At 35.9% G+C, this 22,032-nt stretch overlaps 1 protein-coding gene across 9 annotated transcripts in view; it reads left to right on the top strand.

Moving 5' to 3' along the window:
• MTHFD2L (methylenetetrahydrofolate dehydrogenase (NADP+ dependent) 2 like) overlaps nucleotides 1-22,032 on the top strand; it is a 115,144-nt gene that overhangs the window by 33,854 nt on the left and 59,258 nt on the right. For 8 of the 9 annotated variants that reach the window (XM_032457994.1, XM_032457997.1, XM_032457999.1 and 5 more), the window contains 3 exons: nucleotides 4,643-4,795; nucleotides 5,926-6,033; nucleotides 21,508-21,600. In XM_032457994.1, coding sequence (XP_032313885.1) covers nucleotides 4,643-4,795; nucleotides 5,926-6,033; nucleotides 21,508-21,600 — 354 coding nt within the window. Of the gene's footprint in view, nucleotides 1-4,642; nucleotides 4,796-5,925; nucleotides 6,034-21,507; nucleotides 21,601-22,032 lie in introns of those variants that run through there. The other variant, XR_004311962.1, reaches the window with a different exon arrangement.

The following is a 22,032-nucleotide window of genomic DNA, read 5'->3' as shown; positions in this document are numbered from 1 at the left end:
TTTGGGTTTCTTTTTTCTTTTCCTTATCTTATTACACCAGCTAGGATCTTCAATAAAACACTGAATAGAAATGGTGGGAGTGGGCACCCTTGCCTTCTTCTGATCTTGGGGGAAAGGTTCAGTATTTCATTATTGAGTATAATAGCTGTAAATTTTTGTGTGTGAATGCCTATCATATTGAGAACTTCAAGCTTTGCTTTGCCCTTGGTGAACCACAGCTGCAATCTGTCTAGTTCTGTTAGCCTTAGATGGGCTTCCTGGAATTTGCCTCTTGTGTGTGTTGTTCAAAGGTCAGTCAGAGATTTGGACAGAGTTTATAGAAACAATTTGAGTCTCCTTTCTGCAGTTTTTGCTTTTGCTGGATATTCTCCTTTGATTTCCAGCTTCTGTCGTAGCCCCAAACTTCATTGTTTGATTCCTCAAGCAAGTAAAACTGCAGAGTTCTATCCAAATTCTTCCCAAATCAGAAACTCTTTCAGTGACATTCCATTCAGATGCCCTGCCCTCTTCCAAATCTGTCTGCTTCTGGTAACTCTCCAGGGTTGTCAGTGGTTGTTTTAATATAATTTTCCCAATATTTACAGTTGTCTTCTGTTGAGACGTTTGGTCCAATATAAACAACTTTAACATTATCAGACATGGAGCCTACATTTTTAAATAATGTGGTCAGAATAGTCCTTAACAGAGAATGTGGAATTTAAGCAAAGATTTGAAAGATGAGAGGGATTTAGCCGAAGTGGCAGTTTTTTTTTTGAAAAGCCTCCAGGCGGACAGAAGAGCAATAACCAAGGTGGGAAATGCCTGATAGTTCTGAGGAAGAGCAAGAAGAGCAGGATTTTAAGGAGAAGAGTAGTGTGATCAGATATGCATTTCTCAAATATAACCCTTGCTATTTTGTAAATAGATTCTATGGATGCAAATGTAGAGGCAGAGGATTACTTAGGAGGCTGGACAATTCACAGGAGAGATAATGGCCACTCAAACCAGTGTTATCAGTGGCCGTGGTAAGACTGGTGAAGTGCTAGATGTTTATGAAGGAAGAGCCAACAGATTTTTCAGTGGCTTGGATGTGGCCTGTGAAGGAAAGTGAGGTTTCAGAATGACTCCAGGTTTTTCTAGCTTATAAAACAGAAGGATGGAATTCCTATCAACCAAGAGAAGGCTATGGGTGAATCAGCTTAATAAGACAAGATCTGTGCCCTAAAAGGATCATAAATGAGAGAGATACTTAAATAACTAACAGGATCAACTAACTGAACTAATGTGCTAAGTACTTTTGATAGCAGTTCTGTGGGAGACCAGAGAAGAAAAGAAACATTTCAATTTGTGATGAGGGAGCAGCTGGTAGTGTAGCAACATAATAAAGAATAAATAGGATGTGAAAGAACAGGGAGGAAGGAATTGGTAATGGAAAAATAATCATGAACAATAACCCAGAAATGCAAAAATTAATGCTAAGGGTTTGGGTTTGGGAATTGGGTACAGTTTGGTGTGGCTTGAGTTAACGATGTGTGATAATGATGGTTGGGAAAGAGATGGTGCACTGGAAGAGAGGAAAGTAGAGGACAAAAGAAAGTAAGGAACATATGACTTACTATGCTGATGAGCTTGCACTTATCCAACAAGCACTGGGGAAGTGGAAGAAGGTACTTTTAAACAGTAATGTGAAAATCCTTGGGTGGAAATAAACCAGTAATTTTTGTTTGTTTTTTTGTTGTTGTTGTTCCTTATCTGAAGGCAATTAAATAAATAAATCACAAAAAATAAATATTCAGTGTTGAGTTCTACAGTGTGGTCCCTAAAGGTATTCCCTGAGCTGTTCTGTTGCAGTGTTATGAATTTAATTTGATGACTCTTTTTCTGGCATGATTTAATGACTTCTCATAATATTAAGTAGATGGGAAAAACACAAAGTGAATAATGCCAGGTTCCCCATTCATTTGGGTAAGATATTAAGTGGTTAATTGTTTGCCAGCGTATTCTATGAATTGAAAATGTTTTATAAGCCTTTTGAAAAAACTAATGCTGTTGAGTCTTGTGAATGTCTTTTCTTTTCAAGTCAGGGTCCCCAGGAGTGAGGTATCAGGGGACTTTCCGTAGCAGTCAGTCAAAATCATGAAATATGTTTATTTCTCTTACTCACACAACAAAAGGTGGTATTTGCATGAAATGTTTAATGCTTTTTTGCATGTGTTTAGACACGTGTTAGTTACTCTAGGGATGCTGTTGTCTTTGGAGGCCTAGAAGAAACAGTACATTCCTTGGGGTATTTTAGGATTGTCTTAATCAAATTAGATTAGATTAGAAGGGATAGGAGCCCTTTCTCATTTTAATGTTTGAGTGGTATTTAAGATGACTAGTATTTATGATTTCTATGTAATACAGACGTTTGGGGGCAGAAAGATGTGGATTTTATCTGGACCCTCCTCTTAGTAGCAGTTTGAGATTGGCTGAGTCTTACTCTTTGAGTGTCATCTTTAAAATGGAGATGATACCTTTTCTACCCCAGAAACTATGAAAATAAAAGGCGAAATCTATGATGGTAACATAAACATTATAAAGCACTATTTTAATGTAAGATATACTAATTTATATTACTCCATACACTTACATAATATAATAGATAAATTTATAAAATAGAATAATAGATTACATAATAAAAGGTACATCTTTCCTGACAAATGATATATGTGAGATTTAACCCACTGCTGAGATAATACAGTTACATAAAAATCACATATGAATTGGTTTCCTTGATTTTCATGATCTTTAACATTTTTAACCTACTACTATCGGTTATTTTCCTTTTAGATTAAATATTCAGCACACGAATAATCCATTTTCATGTGTTCTCTACATCACACCTTTTATATATCCACACATCTGTCTTTGAAACAAAATTACTTAATTAGCTTAAGATAAACTTGTTCTAAAATGGTGATCAGAGTTGAAATTTAAGAAGTACAGAAGAGGACAAGTCTGTAATTATCAGTTTCTAGTGCTTGCCTCCAAATTTTCAGATGCTTACATTTCTTCCTGTTTCAGCTGTTGCATGAGATGAATTATTCATTACAACTTGATGTTATTTTTAGTGAATAAAGCGGCACAGACCAGTAGATGACGAAATTCAGATAGCTCAGGCTTATTTGGTAAGAGGATGGCTCTCAAAATCTACAAAAGAGCCTTTGTTGGATTCTTTCAACCATACATCTATTGTTGGCTCAGATATACATTAGCCAATTTTGAACTTAAAAATAATTTAAGCCATAGCTCAATAATGGAGAGTTCAATTACAGTTATTTCTTTTTTAATTTACAAAGCTTTTGATGTTGTTGTAAGAAATGTCCATGGCATGAAGCTTCTGCCTGAATGGTAGGTGTCTAAAAAACGAATCATCACCATCATCATCATCATCATCATCATCATCATCATCATCTTCATCCTCCTCCAGATTAAAAAAGGAACCACTGTTTTTGTCCTCAAATAGTAAGTTAAATATGTAATTCTAAAAAATTAAGAAGTTTTACTAGAACCTGTACAATCATCTTATAACTTCAGAGAAAACAGGTGGAGGCCTCCTCTGCTAGGACATCACAGAATGAATACAGTCACCGAAAGTGACAAACTGTCCATTGGAGAGATATTCCAAAGGCCCACTTTCTATTTGAATATGATTCATATTATGACTTTCATGTACATAAAGGACTTTGCTGGTCTAGTGATGGTGAACTGGGTCTGTCTGAAGTGAGATGGCAGTAGTGGCACTTTTAGAATGCAAAAGGTCTAAGGCATAAGGCATAGTCCTTTGAAAACAATGTGAACTTGGGCTCTGATAATGTTTTTAAAAAAATATGTCTAAATGGCGTTCATTGAATAATGCATTAAGAAACTTTTATGTAGCAAAAATACCTTTATTTTAATATTTTAGGCACATGGGTTAATTGTTGGGTTTCCAGTAACCTAAGCTACTCTGCACAGAATAGTATTAAGAGCCTATTTTATATTTCTATACTCACTGCTTTTCAAAATGAGATGATTGGAATCTCACATCTCATTTGATTAGTTCATTACTCACGTTATGTTCTTTTCCTTTCATAAAGGAAACCATATATTTTGGATTCCAATGTACTGATGCTTCAGGAAAATAACATGTATGTGTGTGTTATTTGCTTTTTGTTATGTCATTTGGGAGGAAGCTAGGCATTACTGAAGTTATCACTATTTTTAACAGTAACAAAGCCCTTTTAATCTGTAATGCTAGAAATATTCAATAGAAACCTATTTGTGGAAATATATAGGAAAAACATAGATTTAAATACCTAATCTTATTGAGGCAAAGACTTATCACCTGGATGTTCCCAGATCTCATTGGCATTGTTTTATTTCACAGATTTTTCTCTTTCACTGGGCCAGCCACTTCTGGTTCTGGACTTGCATAAACTGTTATAGTGGTTAATTACAGCCATTGGTCAAGGGCACTTTGGCTTACTATTTTGGTGGCAAGAAAGGGGAGAGAGGATGATTTTATACATTAACTGAAGCTGAACCATAAGTGATCTGGCTGTAGGTGCTCAGATTTAATTTTCCAGGTTTTCAAATAGATAACAATGATAAAATTACATCAGTTTTACTTACGTTTCAGACCATGTGGATGAGCGGACAGTATGCAATGGAATTGCCCCTGAAAAAGATGTAGATGGATTTCATATTATCAACATCGGAAGACTGTGCCTTGATCAGCATTCTCTCATACCTGCCACTGCTAGTGCTGTTTGGGAAATAATCAAAAGAACAGGTTGGTCTACGGAACATGAGTGCTAAGTGCCAAACTGAGGATTTGTGCATCGCCTTGATGGAAAGAGTGAAAGAATATAAGCCATAAAACTTCAGTCTATAGAAACATATAAAGTCATAGAAGTCAAAGAATAATATAAAATAAAACCAAATGAAGAACATGTGGCAGGTTACAAGTGAATGCTGTTTTATACTTTAGGGAGTGAATTTTCCAAATAGTACATTTGTCTCCCTACTTTCAAACTTTAAATTTAATGTATTTTGATGTACATTTTTCAAAATGTATTATGTTTTTCCTTACTTTTCAAAACAAAATGTGCTGAACACTTTTGAACCATCTCTGATGACCTAGGTTTTCATTATAAACACTTGCCCTTGAAATGCAGTCTAAATACAGTAATGCTCCGACAGACCCTCGAAGAGGCAGGTGATGGTTCTTAAGTCTCCGTTACTGTCATTTCCATTTCTGGCAGCATTTCCTCCTTTCTAATCTGCCGTTTTCTAAGTGAGAGAAAAAACTTCCAAGGGAAAGCAGACCCTAGAATCATACTCTTAGAATGTTAGTACTTGGAAAAACCTTAATTCTAACTTCTTCATTTTACTTAAGAAGAAATTATGCCCTAAAGAGGTAAAGGATGTTAAATCTGTAAGTTTTATCTTTTGGACCTTTCGAAGTCTATAACTTTAGTGGTTCTCTCCTATGGAGTAAAGTGCATGAGTTTTGTGAAAAAAACACTTTTTTTCCCTATGTCATTTTGTCCCAGATTTACTCAAAGTTTGATTGCCAATTAAGCTCGACATTGTTGTATTTGCTTACTTTATAATCAGTAATTCATATATTTTAATTCTCTGCATTTCTAACTCTTCATGTGCATTTTAACAGTTAAAAGTAACTTAATGGCAACTTGAAAATGTCTGTGGTTTTTTAATAAGGATGTAATGAGAGCGGAAGTGACAAATCCAAGACGTATAAAAAGAAATATTTATAAAGAATGAATGTGGGAACATTATAGACAAGACACACAATAATTCAAATTTAATTAGAAGTTTTTGAAGATTGTTTCAATTGACTGTTGTTTAATTTGATTCTTGTTGCTTATTCTTCATTTAAATCAAACTCTGTGTTTTAAGGGATTGAAACATTTGGGAAAAACGTGGTTGTGGTTGGAAGATCCAAGAATGTGGGGATGCCCATTGCCATGCTCCTCCACACCGACGGAGAACACGAACGGCCGGGAGGTAGGTGGGTCTGGAGATTCCAGGCACTCATACAGTCTCTTCTTAAAATCATCAAATGAAGATGTTTGAAAATGTGACTTAGCATATTTGTGGGTTTATGCAAATAAAGATTTTCCTTATTCCTTCTCTAATGACATGAGCACCTTGATAATGAATATAAGAATTATTGGAAATATGTGACCCCTTTGTTCCTACTTTTTCTTCTGAGTATATATACTTCCTTTAAATCATTAAAAATTTAAACATTAAGAAGGGTGGAAAGGCTAGATACATACTAGATACATACAAATCACATGTTAATAGATATGTGTCTGTCCATACACACCACACCCCCCAACACACACCACCAAGGTATGGGTAAAAGACTTTGTTTTACCACTATTAACCTTGGTGAATTCCAGTTTTCTGATTTCATTTATTCAAATATGATTGACTCTTGAACAACATGGGTTTCAACTGCATAGGTCCACTTACATGCAGATTTTTTTCACTGAATACATACTACAGTACTACAGGGTGAATTAATTGAATCAATGCACATGGAACCATGATTATGGGGGCCAACTGTAAAGTTACGTGTGGATTTTCAACTGGGCAGAGGGTTGGTGCCCTTAACCTCTGCATTGTTCAGGGGTCGACAGTACTAATTTTATGATCTTGATTGACATGATGCATATGAAATAATTTTTTAAGCCACAAATCCATATGGAAAAATAAGCCCAATTATAATGTATCATTTATTTAAAATGATGAATTCTAAGACTTTTGAATATTGTTTTTTCTCCCTGGACTTAAGGATTTAAATATTGCCGCAAATCAAAATGTGTATGTGCATCATAGTAAACTAGGGCCTGATAGTGACTCAAGGTAACTTTAAGAAGCCTTAGTTTTGCAGAGCTCTTTGAAAGGCCAAATCTGGTAGTATGAACACAGTTTGCATCGTAACCATCCATAAAGTTGCATTTCTAGTTTTACTGTTCCCTTCTAATTTAATCTATTAATGCTTATCTGTCTGTCTCTTACGGAGATGCTGATTCATATTTCCTTTATGTAACAGTTTCTAGTGTTAAGCAAGATAAAACGACCAGGGAAGTTTACCTTGGTGTATTAGTTTTGTTGGGAAATTTTGACCAAGAGCCAATGGGCAGTTTTTAATTCATTTTCAACATTTTATTTTCTTATCTCATCGATAACATAGCAACAGCATTATGTAACTCCATTACTTGCACAGCCCTTTCTTGTGAACTATCTCATTTAATCCTCAATAATTCCGGCATAGATTAGTATTTGCATTTTGCAATTAGAGGAAATGAGCTGTCGAGACTTCAGTGACTTACCCAAGGCCATACAAGGACATGGTGTTCTAAGCTGGCAGGTGGGTGCTGACTGTGTGTTTAGGAGGACAGACTTGAAGTCAGACCCCTCTCCTACCAAGCCCTGTGTCCTTGACAAGTCATTTAATCTGTATAAGCCTCCATTTCCCTCATTTGTAAAGCACAGATAGTATTACTATCTTCTTCACTGAGTTATTGTGAAAATTGAATGAGATTTGAGTGTCAAGCTCTACTCACAGTGCCTCACGCAGTAGGTTAAGTAGGCCCTTGGGATGTGTGAACTGTGGCTACTACTATTATTTCCATTATTATGCTTAAGTTAATACTCTGTGGCCATATACATAACTATAAAGTTTAGAGTAACATAATCCAAGGTTAATGATGTATTTTTCACCTTCATTTGAAATTTTATTTTCTTTTTCTGCTGGACTTTATGTTTGCTGTTTTGGGGATCAAACCTAGTCTTTGTTGTAATAATTTGCATAAATATAGAATTTATAAAGGCTATAAAGTATTAGATTAGAAATATGACATCATAAATTGTACTTTACATTTTTCTTGTAAGTATTAATACATTGTGTGCTAATTTCTTGATAAATTCCAATTTTGAATTATTTGTAAAATACCTAAGTGTAAGAAAATTAACTTACCTCTTCTTTATGCAATTTTAAATTAGACATTCCTATGTTGTAAAACATTAACTTTATTAATACTTTACCCGTTGTGTTACAAAATATTTTCACCTGAATGCATGTTAAAAATTGAATAAAAGCAGAATTAGCTATAATACTGGTTATTTACATGCCAAGTAGTTAAATTTACATTTATTATAGCGGCACCAGGTGCTGTTATAATTATAGTACCTAAAAAGTAATACATTATATTAAAAATGATGTTGGACAGTTCACAACATGGATGGTGTTTAATCTCATGCATATTTAATAGGAGTGTGGTGACATATATGATTAATATAATGAATTGTTGAGAGCTGCTTACTGAAGATTTGAAGTCTGTGGGAAAGTTAATATTTCAAACGTCCATGTCTATTAGAGCAGTAATTATGTGCAGTGACTCCATGTGCCTTGTTAGCTAATGGAAATAATGAAGGAGGATTAACTGGGCAACTTCATATCTATAGAACATGTTCTGATGACACTCACAATGTTCAGCATTCAGCTCACACTGTATTTCTTGGCCAGAAAAGATTCAGAGCCCTAATGATTCATTTGTGTCTTAAAGCAGAAGATAATTGCACTAGAAGAAATATGCCCATACCGTAACTTAGCTTGATAAATATGTGTCGACACCTGGCTAGCTTTTAGTCTGGATGAGTTAGGACATGGACCCCAGCTGTTTGGTGAGAAAGAGCTTCTTTGAATTATTCAAGGGCTTGAAATATTTAGAGGACTGAGAATGTGCTAAACTCTTGAGGTAAAGAGGTAGTACTGATACCCAACACAGCAGGATGCTGCAGGGGGACACCCGTCTGCTGAGGACGTGTCATCCCAGGAAGCTTCGTAGCAGACATGACATTTGAGCCACTATGTAGTTTGTAGAGAGCGACAAGTGGTCCCTGTCTTTCAAGAGCTTATAGTCTTGGTGGTGGTCAGGTGGGGATGGAAGTACAGGGGGAGCATTGTATGCAAGTACAGGTGACTTAAATGAGAAATATTCAGTGGCACAAATAAAACTCAGCATCCTCAAGCAAGCATTTCATTTGGTAACTGAGGAAACATAAAGACACTGGGAGTGGAGCGTCTCTTCTCCTAAGCCCCACTACTTGTTAGGCTGTTTGAGTACCATCGTGACTGCCGATAAATCACTGCTGCTCTGGTAACCTCTTTGTGTGTGGTAACCTACCCAGTGTCACCGTTCAGAAGGAAAACTGAACACTGTTGGCTTTAGCACAAAGTCTTTATGCTTAGCTCTACTGTGATGAGGTAAGACAGAAGTCCTCCAATTTCTTTGAAACAGTTGTTTTTTTCCCTTCAAGATAACAAAGTGTCATAATGACAAGGCATTATGTGTATTAATTACCACTGAACGAATACAGAATCTGATATTACTTCAAATTCTTTTCTGCCTATTTTATTTTCTTATGTAGGACATCTCATCTAAATAGGTCCCCCTGAATGGCCACAACATAGGGTTACGTGCTGCTCCTTTAACTGAAATGTGGGACTATTGCCGTGGCATTGGTGCTGGGTCTTTTTAAAAGAGCATTTTGAGGGTTAGCAAGTAGCTGGTTTTGCTTAGAGTCCTATGGACCCAGAGGTGTTCTTGATTTCATTCAGGCAATATGCATTCAGTACATATTCTCTATGAAACACTGTGGGGTACAGTGATGACTTAGTCCTCTGTTTCCAGAGGATGACAGACTGCATCTTCAGGGTTCAGCTTTGGACACCATGTTTTCTCAAGGCGCTGCTTCTGTATTGGTGCTCAGCTTTTACACTGAAGCTGCCCATCTGCTGCAAATTTCTACATATCAGATATTTTTTATTCAAGGGACATCCTATCTAAATGGAAAACCACAAGATATTTTGTCAGTGGAATGCCTTCCCTTTTTGAAAATTGGCTGCAGTTGTGAAAAATGATCATTTTTGCCAACCTGGGAGTATTACCTCCCACCTACAGGAGGTGCCTTCAGGTAGTAACACAGGAGCAGATGTTCCAGGCAAGTGCAACATGATATAAGTGGTATGTGTGATTAAGCTCAGCCCAGCGCCAGGCTGGGCCAGGCACTCTCGGGTTTCAAAAAGAGGAGCCAAAAAGGGACACCTAAGAGTGCAGGAGTCACGCAAAGCAATCATGCCACCGAGACCAAGATTCTTAGTCTTGTCGGCAGTGGAGTGGAGTGGGACTTTTGCTCCTCTGTAGAATGAACCGTTGTCAAACTGGGGCAGGGAGGAGTGGCCAGCATTTAGCCTCTGCTACTTTCCATCCCACTATTCCTTAATTTAGAAGTACTCATGGGAAGATACTGGGGGAATGTTTTGTGATGCCTCCATGTTGACTAGACTTTACTGAATTACAGCTTTGAGTTTGCAGAGTGGAAAGCGATAGAACAGAACAAATGCTTGCTGTAGTCTCATTTTCTAAGCTGAATAGTAGGGATACTGTTTCATTTTCAATGTCTCTTAAATTCAGCCAGCTAGTATCTGGAAAGCACTGTACTTATACCGCCTATTCTCACAGCTGAAACTATTAGTTACACTGTTGAAACTAACATTAAACACTATTTAAAATATAAAATGAAGTCCAAATCCTTTTCCTTCCCTTTCATTTCTTCTCTTTTCATGAACTCAGAGTACCAGATATTTGTTTTATTACCATTACAAAGCATCCCTTTCTAATGTCTATAAGCCCAGTTGTTCCAGGCATCACTTGTAAAGTTGCTGTGCTCTGCTCTACCTGCCTTTTTAGCCATTCCTCCCATCACATTACCCCTCATACCTTATGCAGAAGCTCCATAGAACTACACACTGTTCCCCAAACACACCGTCTCTTGCCTGCCTGCTTGGCATTACCTACCCTGTTCCCTCTGCAGAGACTGCCATTTCCCATCACTCGCCTGCTTTGCTCTCGCCTCCCACCCATCTTTCAAGATGTGGACCAGATCTAACTTTTGCACCTTATGTATGCTGCCATCACAATGCTAATCCTGTTGCATGTTGATTGTCTGCCCATTCCCCTGTCCTACACACACATAATAAATATGAACTGCTCCATGACAGATATTTTGTCTTAGGCTGTTTGTATCTCAGGAATTTAGCACAGGGCTTGGCATATAATAATGCAGCTAGTCAGTGAATCAATAAAAGCGTATTTAGTGTCTCCTATGTGCCTGTATTGTAGAAAATAAGGCTGCAGGCTGGGGATTTAAAATAAAACACTGCCATTTATTGAAAAAAATCCCTATATCGTGGGGAAGAGGGAGATAAGTAGCAAGGTGCCTACCACACACTGATTCCTTCACATTTTAACACTATAGCAATTTATATAAAAATATAACTTATGACTCCCCTTCCCCCAAGAATCAGATCACAGTGGAGGAGGGTGCCTCATGACCATCAGGAAAGGGAGAGACCTCAGGACACTGGGAAGAGAGAGGAAGTTGTTATCGACAGCATTAATTGAAAGAGGTCACAGTGTTTTTCCAGTAAAACACTTAAAATCTATCATTTTGTTTAGATTTTTTGTTTTCCTTGAGCTGCTGATATGTAATGCGGCCTTCTTATGAGGGCCTGATTTCTTTGTCACTAGCACGGGGAATATGATGGTGAATAAATCAGATATTGCCTTGTCCTCTTGAGCTTACAGCTTAGTAGGAAAGACAGTCATTAAACAATTAGGTATGAATGATTAATCATTGTAGTTGTACAAAGTGCTGCAAAAGAGGAGAGCTTTCTATAATAAAAAGCTTAGTTGTAGGAAGGAATGGATAATTTCTAATCACAATTATACATGAATGTTGTACCTTTTTTTTGTCTAACTTCTGTTACTGTTGCAGTGGAATGTTTTTATTGTCTACCTTCTGTCACTACTCTTCAAACTAAAAGATCCCATCTCACAAACAAAAATAAAAATATCTTCTAGGAAGTTATTAAAAATTTCTAAAATTTCTGAAATTTCTAGAAGAAAAAAGTTCATTCTCTACAAAGTAAATACTTTTATAATGATAATTGACGATTTGATGATTTAAAAAAATCAAGTCAATGCAAAATAGTGTTACTACTTCAGATATACATCAGATGCATCAGATATAACTTCCTCAAGCCAGCTCCTCTGAAAATCTCACCCACTCCCTCACACACACCACCACAGACACACTGAAGAACTTTTTCTTCACCACATTGATCAGTCTGTGATTATCACTCATCTGTGTCATTATCTGATTAGTGTTCATCCTACTTGCTGGTCTATCAACTCCACAAGAGCGAAAGCCAGATCTGCTTATCTTCCCATTTTATCTCCAGCATCTAGCACAATGGCTCTCCAAGAAGTCTTTGTTCAGTAAGTGAATGAATACATTCACTTTATTTGTAGCACCAGAGTGTCATGAAAGTTCTAATGCAGCTGTTGGTAAGCTGTTTCTTAGGCACACCCATGTACCACAAGATCTTAAATGGGTTTAATTATTTTTTAAAGGGGCAAGAATTAGTCTAATAAGTCTGGGTTAAACAAAATCAGACATATAAGTTGGCTGTGACTATAGTAATATAATATAGCCTTTTATATAGGTAGCACTGAGAGCTCTAATGTGGAATCTCTGAGAGTACCAGTCTTTAGTATTTGACCAGGACCTTTTTTTTTTCCCCCATAGCTCTATATCTGAACTTGTATACTTTCTGTATCTGTACTAGTACACCCCAGAGGTCTAGCTTTCCCCCACACAGAGGAAGAACAGGGCAGTGAACAGCACAGTGTTCTTCAAGGTGTCTGCATTTTTCAGTCTCGAATTCAGGAAGGAACCTTGTGAATACTTATTTAGCATTAGTCTATGGTCTTTTAAGCTAGTTTGCAGAATCTGATGTAGCAAGATCCGAGTTTATTTTCATATGTTAATTTTAGAAAGCAGAAAATAAAATTCAAAAATTATAGAAAGATAATTATATAATTATGTACACTCACCTCCTAGCCAAAATGACATGAAAGAAAGGGCAATACCTTGGTCCATACTAACACTTAACCCTTTGTCCCATGGCTGGGCTGGCTACCTCATTTTGGCTAGGATTTGGGAGAGTCTGACTGCTTTAAAATCTAGTTTGTTGTTGTTTCTGTTTTTAATAGCTTAAAATCTGTTTCACATTCAGGAATACTACCATCAACACTGACCTCACAGTTTGGTACCATGAGGAATTTGGTCACCTGGGGAACTGATTCATGTGGATGATTTAACACATCTCATCCCTATAATGGGAAAATAACCCTAAAAATATGAGTCCAAAGTGAATATCTTCATTTATAACTGCCAACTTGTTCTCACTCTGCTGTAGTCTTGATGGGTGAAGACTGACTCCTGGAGCAGGAGAGCCTAGTGTTAATGAAAACAGGCCCTCTGATCATGCTGCCTGAGTGCACACTCTCTTCCTGCATCTTCCTAGAACTCAGTGTTTACTCGTAGGAAGTGTTCAGTTCACATTAGCCATTGTGATGTACTTATTCTAAAAAGTGTTTAAGGTGGGCCACAGCAGTAGATAAAGCACAATGCAAATGAGAAATAGTTAAGAAAAGGGGAAGAAAGGCTTGGATGTAAAATAGAGCCAAGAATAAAGCTACAATTAAAAATAGGCCTGTCTTTAAATCTTCATGGCTATTTTACCCCTACCAAGCACATTGCTTTTTTATATACTGTCACTGAATATATGTTTGTTGAATTTATTTAATTGAGTCTAAACTTAATGTGATAGGGTCACTAATTTCATTCTGAAGCTTTTTAGCAGTTGAAAAAAAAAAGATGACTAGTTACCCAATTAAGTGTCTTTAAGATTAAAAACAAACACATGCTCAGGATAAATAAACCATTTTCTGATATTAAGACCAAAAATTAATTTCTCCTAAGGATCCTTATAATCAGGGAGCTATGTAATGGACTGAGTAATATTCATACTATGCTTTTTAATTTAATGAAATGGCCATATTTTATAGGATTATTTCTTTTATTGCTTAGCATAGATCAAAGCCACCATTGGTATGCACTTCTCTGATCTCACTTAGACATTTCTTCTCATTCTCAGTTTCTGAGTCATTCTCTTCTTCCCAAGTTCTAAACCAGTGGTTCTCAACCTTAGCTTTCCACTGGAATCATCTGGGGACTTTAAAAAATGTAGTCACCGGATCCCAATGCAGAACAGTTATATCAGAATCTTTATGAGCTAGACCTGAGTATCAGTATTTTTTAGAAAGCTCCATAGATAATTTAATACAGTCAGGGTAATTGAGGGCGACTGCTCAAAACACTGAAATGAACCCACTGTTATTCCAAGATCCCACACTGGCCTCCTAAAAGAGTCAAGATGATAATCCGAGAAATGCTATTTTGCTGACAAGTGAAAACATGGTGTTTGCCAGCTCTGATTTTACAACTATGAATTCCAGCAGTTCCTTTTCTTTCTGTCCAGTGTGGAGGCTGGATAGAGAAATGACTAGAAGCTTGGACACTAAAACTGGACTAAATGAGTTTCAGTTCTGGCTCATATAATTTTATGACCTTGGACAGATTACTGGGCTTTTTGTGTTTCCTCAGTTTTCTCATTTATAAAATGTAAATAATGTTAATTTGTGTCTCATAAAAATACTCTTACAGTGTTTGGTGACGATGTATGAGTTAATGTGTGTAAAGCACTAGAACAGTGCTGGACATGTGGTAAGTTTTTATATAAGGATGATTCCCATCACATATGTTTTGGCTTTGCCTATTTAGCTTCTATGGAGAATTTTTCTATGGAAAGGTTTTTTGTTTGTCTGTTTTATGCTTCAAAATGCAATAGCAGCTTATGGAGAAAGAAATAACATATTCAAATCCAAAATCTTTAGGCCTCTGGGAGGCATTTGTCCTTTTTCCATCAAGTGCTCTTCTGTTGATGAGTACTGAGTTTTCCTTCCTGCAGTTTCCTCAGCAATTTTCCTCTAAGCCAGACCAGGGATGAATTAATGTAACAGGAATGACTCAGATTTCCCTTATCCAGAGAAAGTGACAAAGCAGAACCCTACATGTGAGATTCTAGCTCCTGTTGGATTCACCCTTTTGCTTCATCTGCTGACGCAGGCAGAAGCAAGTACATCATTATTTGAAGATGTACCTCATGGAAAAGGAAGATGAGACTTCTTCTGCGTTGCTGTGGACGACAGATCTAGGATCATGGTAAAAGCTGGGAAAAGGTAGACTTCCACTCCTTTAAGAAAGAAGTTTCTAACAGTTGGGGCTAAATAATATGCCCTCCTCACATTTTTATAGAAAATAATTTATCAATTGGAAAGGATAGGAAAAGCATAAGGTAACTGAAGCAGAAGCAAACCAAATTCCTACCCACATCAAGAATCTGTCTCTAAGACCTTTAACTGCCCCATGCTCTTCTCAGCTAGAGTAGATAATGGTGCTTGATGTCAACGCTGTAACTTACACCTCCTTTTGACGTGGAACTGTCACACTGTATTATGATTCTGATTCAGATCTGTTCTCCATGTGAGAACTGTGTGTCTCCATTGCTTGGCGTGGTCCTAGGATGATTTCTTAATTATTAAATAAATGAAGGTAGGAAACGGCCTGGAAATGTCTGAATAAGTGAACTTCTCATTTAGGTAATTTTAACCAAAAAAAAAAAAAATAGACACTCTAAAATGAAGCGTATTGTGTTGTTTGTGTTAGCTTTTTTTAAGAGTGAATACTAATTTCCTCAAAATTGGCATTCTGTGTCAGTTGCCAACAACTCTTTGCTACAATCTGCAATTTTGCATAAATCACAGAGGTAATTTTAGACTAGAAAACCACTCAGGGGGCTGGAAGTGGACAACTCTTGTTTGTGTAAGGAGCGTATCTTGCCCAGCAGCTAATTATTAAGTTCTAACAGAACCTATGATCCCAGGAGATAGGTTCTAATAAGTCTTTTTCTCTTGCTATGTCTTATAAACATGGTGTAAAGCACTGGACACAATGAAATTGCTTAAGACTCTACTTATAGAACATTTTTATCTAGGTTTGTGTGATGGAAAAATTAGGCCCTCTCCCTGGCGGTTATCATACACACAATACGAGGATAAAACTGAGTGTGGGAAGAAGTCATCTGAGGGTCAGAGATACATGCATCATTCTATAAAGTAGCTACTGTAACTTGTTGGTGCTGATTACCCAAGGGAAAAAGCTGAGGTGCAAGAAACAATTAGGCACAGCAAGCCATGGGAGTCATTGAAGAAAAATAACGGCACCAGAATTGAAAATAGGAATGACAACAATTTTCACAATGCCAAGTAAGACAGGTTAAATAAAGCAATAGTTAGGGTATCTGGCTCTCAGCAACAGGAACAGGTATTGAGGGGCAAAGGGAGGAGAGTCTGATGCATTATTTGAATACATTTGCTCTTAACTCACCCTTGGTTCACCCCTCTTTTGCTATCATCATCTAGTCTAATGAACAGCAGGCTAGAAGCCTTGCCATGGTTTGATAGCACAGAAACTGACCAATCAAGTCTAAATATGACTCTGATAGGTATCATGAGTATCGCTGGCCTAACTCACTTAGAAGCAATAACAAGTTAACTAGATACTACTATTGAAGGAGTGGAACTGCCTAAAAGATTCTTCCATGCTGATTGAAATTCATCTTAATATTTTTTTACATGAAACTTTTCAGATTGTTAATCACAGTTGTTTGTATAACACATTGGATTATGTCTCTTTCAATTCCTTGCTTAAATCATCAGTACTGATGAAGTGAGAGGTTTTGGTTTAGTCTTGATTTTAATTCTGGCTTTTGTAGGGATTTGGGAGGCTTTTATCTGGAACCAGAGAATGCTTGAGTGGACTGCTAATGTATATTTCTAAATATAGGAGAACTATATTAAGATAGGGATGAGAAGATGCTTCATAATTTTGGTGTCTTGGGATGGTTCTAAACATATACTCTGCATTTGTTGATGGTTTATAGCAAGTAGAATAAAAAGAAAAAACAAGGAGACTCACAGACTTTCACTAAGTAACTGGGCAGAAGGTGGTACCATTACCTTAAATGAGAAAGATTACTCACGTAGTCTTTCTGCATCAAGTACAAGGAGTTCCCTCTCATTGTTCTTCCTATTCAAAGATTGGCTGGTTTTCTCGTTTATTTTTCCATATTAACTTTAGGATAAAATTCTATTCATCCAGAAAGCAGCAGAAATGCCATTTTTTATTAGAGTCATATACAATGTGTAATGGACATAGGGGGGATTGTCATCTTTATGATGTTGAGCCTTTCTGCTCAAGAACATGGTTTAATCTTTAAACCATGACTAGTCCTCAGTCTTATTTAAGTCTTTTGGTGTTGTTCTAGAGATTGTCTTTTACCACATAAATTTTACTCATTTCTTGTTAAGTTTACTTCTGAGTATTTTACTTTTTGTATTGCTATTATAATGGGGTCTTTTCTTTCATTATATCTTCTTACATGTTTTTATATAGGATAGTATTTATGTCTGTTTTAAAAATAAAATAGCCAGTTACCTTATCTGCAAAATGAGTTTATTTGGGAATACCCAGAGGAACTGCAGTTTTCGAAATACAAGCTATGGTGGACCACAGGCAAATCCAGAGTGCAAAGGAGGCGAGCTTGCTTTTTATAGAGAAAAGGGGAGAGTTGGGAGGGACTGTTCTAAACGAAAATTTATTAGAGGAAAGTAAGAGTTCAGGATGGCAACGGTTTCTCATTGGCTGGGCTGTTGCTAGGCAAGAAAAATGTTCCTTCCTGTTGTAATTGACTTTTTCTTGTTTGAGAATGCTAGGTATAGCTCTTCCCATGGGATATGCAAATAGAGGCGAGTGCATACAAATGATGGAGCATTATAATAGTGAGAGTATCCTCTACAGGTCTTCTCAACTCTCGTTTTAGTTAAGGATACCTTATTAATTTTCACATTTATTTCTATGTATTCCTTTTTACTTGGCTAATTTATTGAATTCTCTCCTTGCCTATAATATTCCAGTTTTTAGGCTTATTTATATAAACATTTAAACATTTATGTTTATTAATCTTTTTCTCATTTATTTTATTGTTCTTTGCCTAACATTTTAAGGTAATAATTGATTCACTCATTTTTAAATTCCCATTTTATTTATATAATAATTTAGGACTGTGAATTTTCCTCTAAGCTTTCCTTTATTTATATTTTATAGGATCCAATCTGTAGTACTTTCATTGTACGTGTTTCTCGAAATTCTGCAATGTTGTTTTGTGTTTTCTTTTTGACCCAAGGATTGTTTAAAATAATATTCTAAATTTTTTTCTGATTTTTGCCAGTAATTATAACTTTAATGAGTTGTGATCAAAGAAAATATCTATAGTTTACCTAACCATCTACTTTTTGGTGTTCATTAATATTTTCTTTGTTGTCAAAAATCATATCATTAAAAATATATTCTTGGGGCATCTTAAAGGAAAATATATGATCTCTTTTTGGAGCTTGATATATTACAATCAGATATAAGTCATGAATTATGTTATTCATATTTACTATATCTTTGATCTGTCATGGATTGAGAAAGGTTAATTGAATTCAATAAATACAATATGTTTCTATTTCTGTGTACCTCCTGTAATTTCTGTTTTATGAATTATATTTCTCTTTTACTTGTTACTTATATATTTACCATTGTTGTGTCTTCATTTGAATCCCCCCTTTGCATTATAATATATATCTTTTTATTCTATTTGATTCTGAAAACAGCTTTGATTTAGGTGTGTTTTATATAAAATACAGAATTAGATTTTGCTTTGTGAACCAATTTGAAAATATTATTATATAGATAACTTAGAAGAATTTATATTTATTATTATGGTAAATATATACAATCTGAACTGTCATATTATTTTCTATTCTGTTTGTTGTTTTTATGGTTATTTTCTTTTTATGTTTTTTTCTTTTTGTGTATGGTTCCTTTGATATTTAGGAGATTTAGGAAGTTAATAATTATAACTTTATACAGTACTCTTAGTTCTCTGTTTTTTCATATGGTATCTATTGACAATTCTAATGGAAAAGGTAATAAAATGTTTCCCTTTCATAATTCCATTTCTTTGTCTTCTACCTGATATTTGCCAATAAATATTATCTTTGTTGTATGTTTACCTTATACTTTAAAGTATTCTTATGTTTCTATTATTTGATTGGCCAGTTTTAAATAATATCTGTTCATTCCAGTCATTAGATATAGGCAGTCAGCAAACTTTCTCATCTTTGGCCTTCCCATTCTAATTTTGTTAGTTGCATCATTTCTACACAATCAGAGCAAACAGCATTTACATTTTGTCTGTCACCCCAATCCTCACATTTTTGGTCATAATTTTTTAACTAAATATATTCAAAACTCTCCAATAGTTCTCTTGCCAGTTTCCTCAGATATATTTTGATTCATTAAAGTTCATCTTTTAGCACATACCTCAGGAAAAACTCATGGGAACAATATTCCCTGAGTTCTTACAATTCAAAATTGTTAGCAAACTTTTAATCTTGAAGGATGATTTGACTGGATATGAAGTCCTTGACTCCCAGTTTCTTTACATGAGTCTCATGTAGGTATTGCTCTGCTATTTTTCTGGAATTCAGTGTAAAAATCTGAATCTTTGCCCAGTTGCTCATAGAATTCTTTTTTTAATCTTTAAAATCCATCAACTTTGCTGAAATGTGTCCCAGTGTTGACCATTATAGGTCAATTTGTATGGATTCAAGTCTTTTTTTCCCCAGTTTGTATGACTCTAAGTTCTTATTTTTTAAATATTTAGTATAGTGTTTGGTCATAATGTTCAACTTTTCCACAATAACATTTTTCTGTTAGTTTATTACTTTGTGGGTAAATTCTTAATTTTTATTTCCCTGTAAGTCAACTATGCTTCAATTTAAAAAATTTTTTTGTTTCTGTTTTTTCTTGGGTTTGACATTTTTTAATGTATCCTTTTATTTACTTAAAAATTTGCATATAGTAAAACTTACTCTTTTTGGTGTATAGTTTCACGAATTTAGACAAATGCATATAGTCATGTAAGTATCACCAGAATCAAAATTCCCCTAGGCTGATCCTTATATAGTATCCTTGTATTGATGCTGTGTTAAATCCTTTTTTGTTTTTTATTACTTATCATGGAATGAGTTGGATTTTCTTGGGTAAGCTGTTTGCAGGGTACTTCTGCTGGGGTTTGGGGAGGATGTCCTGGGCAGCCTTCAGATTCTTCCTTTACCACTTTCACAGAGTCAAACTGCTTCCCGTTTAAATGGCTCCTCTGTGTGAGTCTTTGTGTTATACCCCCAGTGAACTATGCTAGATCCAAAAGGGCTCCCCTCGCCTTTATTCCTACATTCTCTGCTACAAATACGAGAGAGATATATTGCATTTTGATGTGACCCCCTTCACCTTCAGGAAGTGTATTTTTGTCGTCATTTTCAGAGATCTGCCAGTACTGGCCATCTTGGTATTCTCTGAACTTCTTTCTGCCTTTCTCCCTATGTGGTATCCACTAACTCTGCTACTCCTGGGTAACTTTTACATGTTTTTGGAGTCTGTGGAAAATATGTCTTCTAGTTTTGCTGAATACAGGGATCCTGCAGTTTTTGTTATTGTCATTAACTGTGTAGTGTTGCATGTTATCTGGGAGGAGAAGAAAGAAGATACTATCTCACACAGGCACGTTCTTACTGGAAGTCCTTCCTTTGACTGCCCTCATCACTGCCTTTCTCTCATTCCCCTTACTTGGCTCAGACTTTAAGCACTGGAATCCCTCAGACTGCTAACCTTTCTTATTCCTACATCACTTATTAAAGCATGTATGAATACTTCCTGTTATATCCTAGACCTCTCCATCGTTTTCTAAACATATAACTTCAAGGTTGGTCCATTTTTTCCTACTGTTCTTTTGGTTTGGAATGCCATTTTATTCTTTCCCTGATTAGTATACTCTTGTTCATACTTCATGACCTAAAAATGTACATTGACTCCTTTAGGAACCCTTCCTTGACACCTTCTCAAAATGAGGCAGAATTAATATCTCACTTGTGCTCCCATAGTACATCATCCCATTTTAGTGCACTTATTTTATTATTTTCAGAATTTATATATCTTATTATCAAGCTAGTGAATACCCCCTGCACCTATGTATTGACCTGTCAATACAGAACTTTCAAATCCTGGATTTCTAGGACCCTGTTTATAACTCTCCTTTGATGGTCAACACACACCCTTATTTGGTCTCATTTGATTTTCCACTGGTCAATTGAAGGGAACAATATTAAGGGTCATCTAGATTTCCTTATCTAACTTTTGGTTTCAAAGTGATTTGATCATTTCAAAGCAATTTTTCTATTCTCAGGATGTAACTAAAACTCCTGCAGAACTGGAGCATTATAAATTTTGAAAAACTCAGTAATCATTAATGGAAGTTATTCTATATTCTAGGTGATGCAACTGTGACAATAGCTCACAGATACACCCCGAAAGAACAACTGAAGATCCATACTCAGCTGGCAGATGTTATCATAGTAGCTGCAGGTAAGTCTTTGTAGCTGTTATTTGGTGGAATGTCATCAGCAGAATAATTCCTACCCTAATTACTGATCTGTCTATAAGAACTGCTTCTTGGGAGAGTTAGGTATGTGTACAACTAAATAACATTTTGTGTCTCTTGGCAATCATCATATTGGTCCATTATGCCTATGTTAGATTTTGTCACTTCATCATAGAAAACTGAAATAGCCTTTGGAATGACTGATTCAGCACAAGAATAAGTGTGGACTTTGACAATTACTTTGACAGACATGATTGATTCTAAACATGAATAAGTAATGCGGAGACTGGTACAAAATGCTGTTGAAAAGGTAGCCAGGGCTAACTCATGTCCGACCTCATAGATCTTGTATAAAACTTTCATATAAGCCAAAGATGGCTACGGGCAGGAGACTGACATGGTCTGGCTTATGTTTT

Source organism: Camelus ferus, chromosome 2 (genome assembly GCF_009834535.1).
Source record: "Camelus ferus isolate YT-003-E chromosome 2, BCGSAC_Cfer_1.0, whole genome shotgun sequence".
Classification (NCBI taxonomy): Eukaryota; Metazoa; Chordata; class Mammalia; order Artiodactyla; family Camelidae; genus Camelus; species Camelus ferus.
This window is presented reverse-complemented; position numbering and strand designations above follow the sequence as displayed.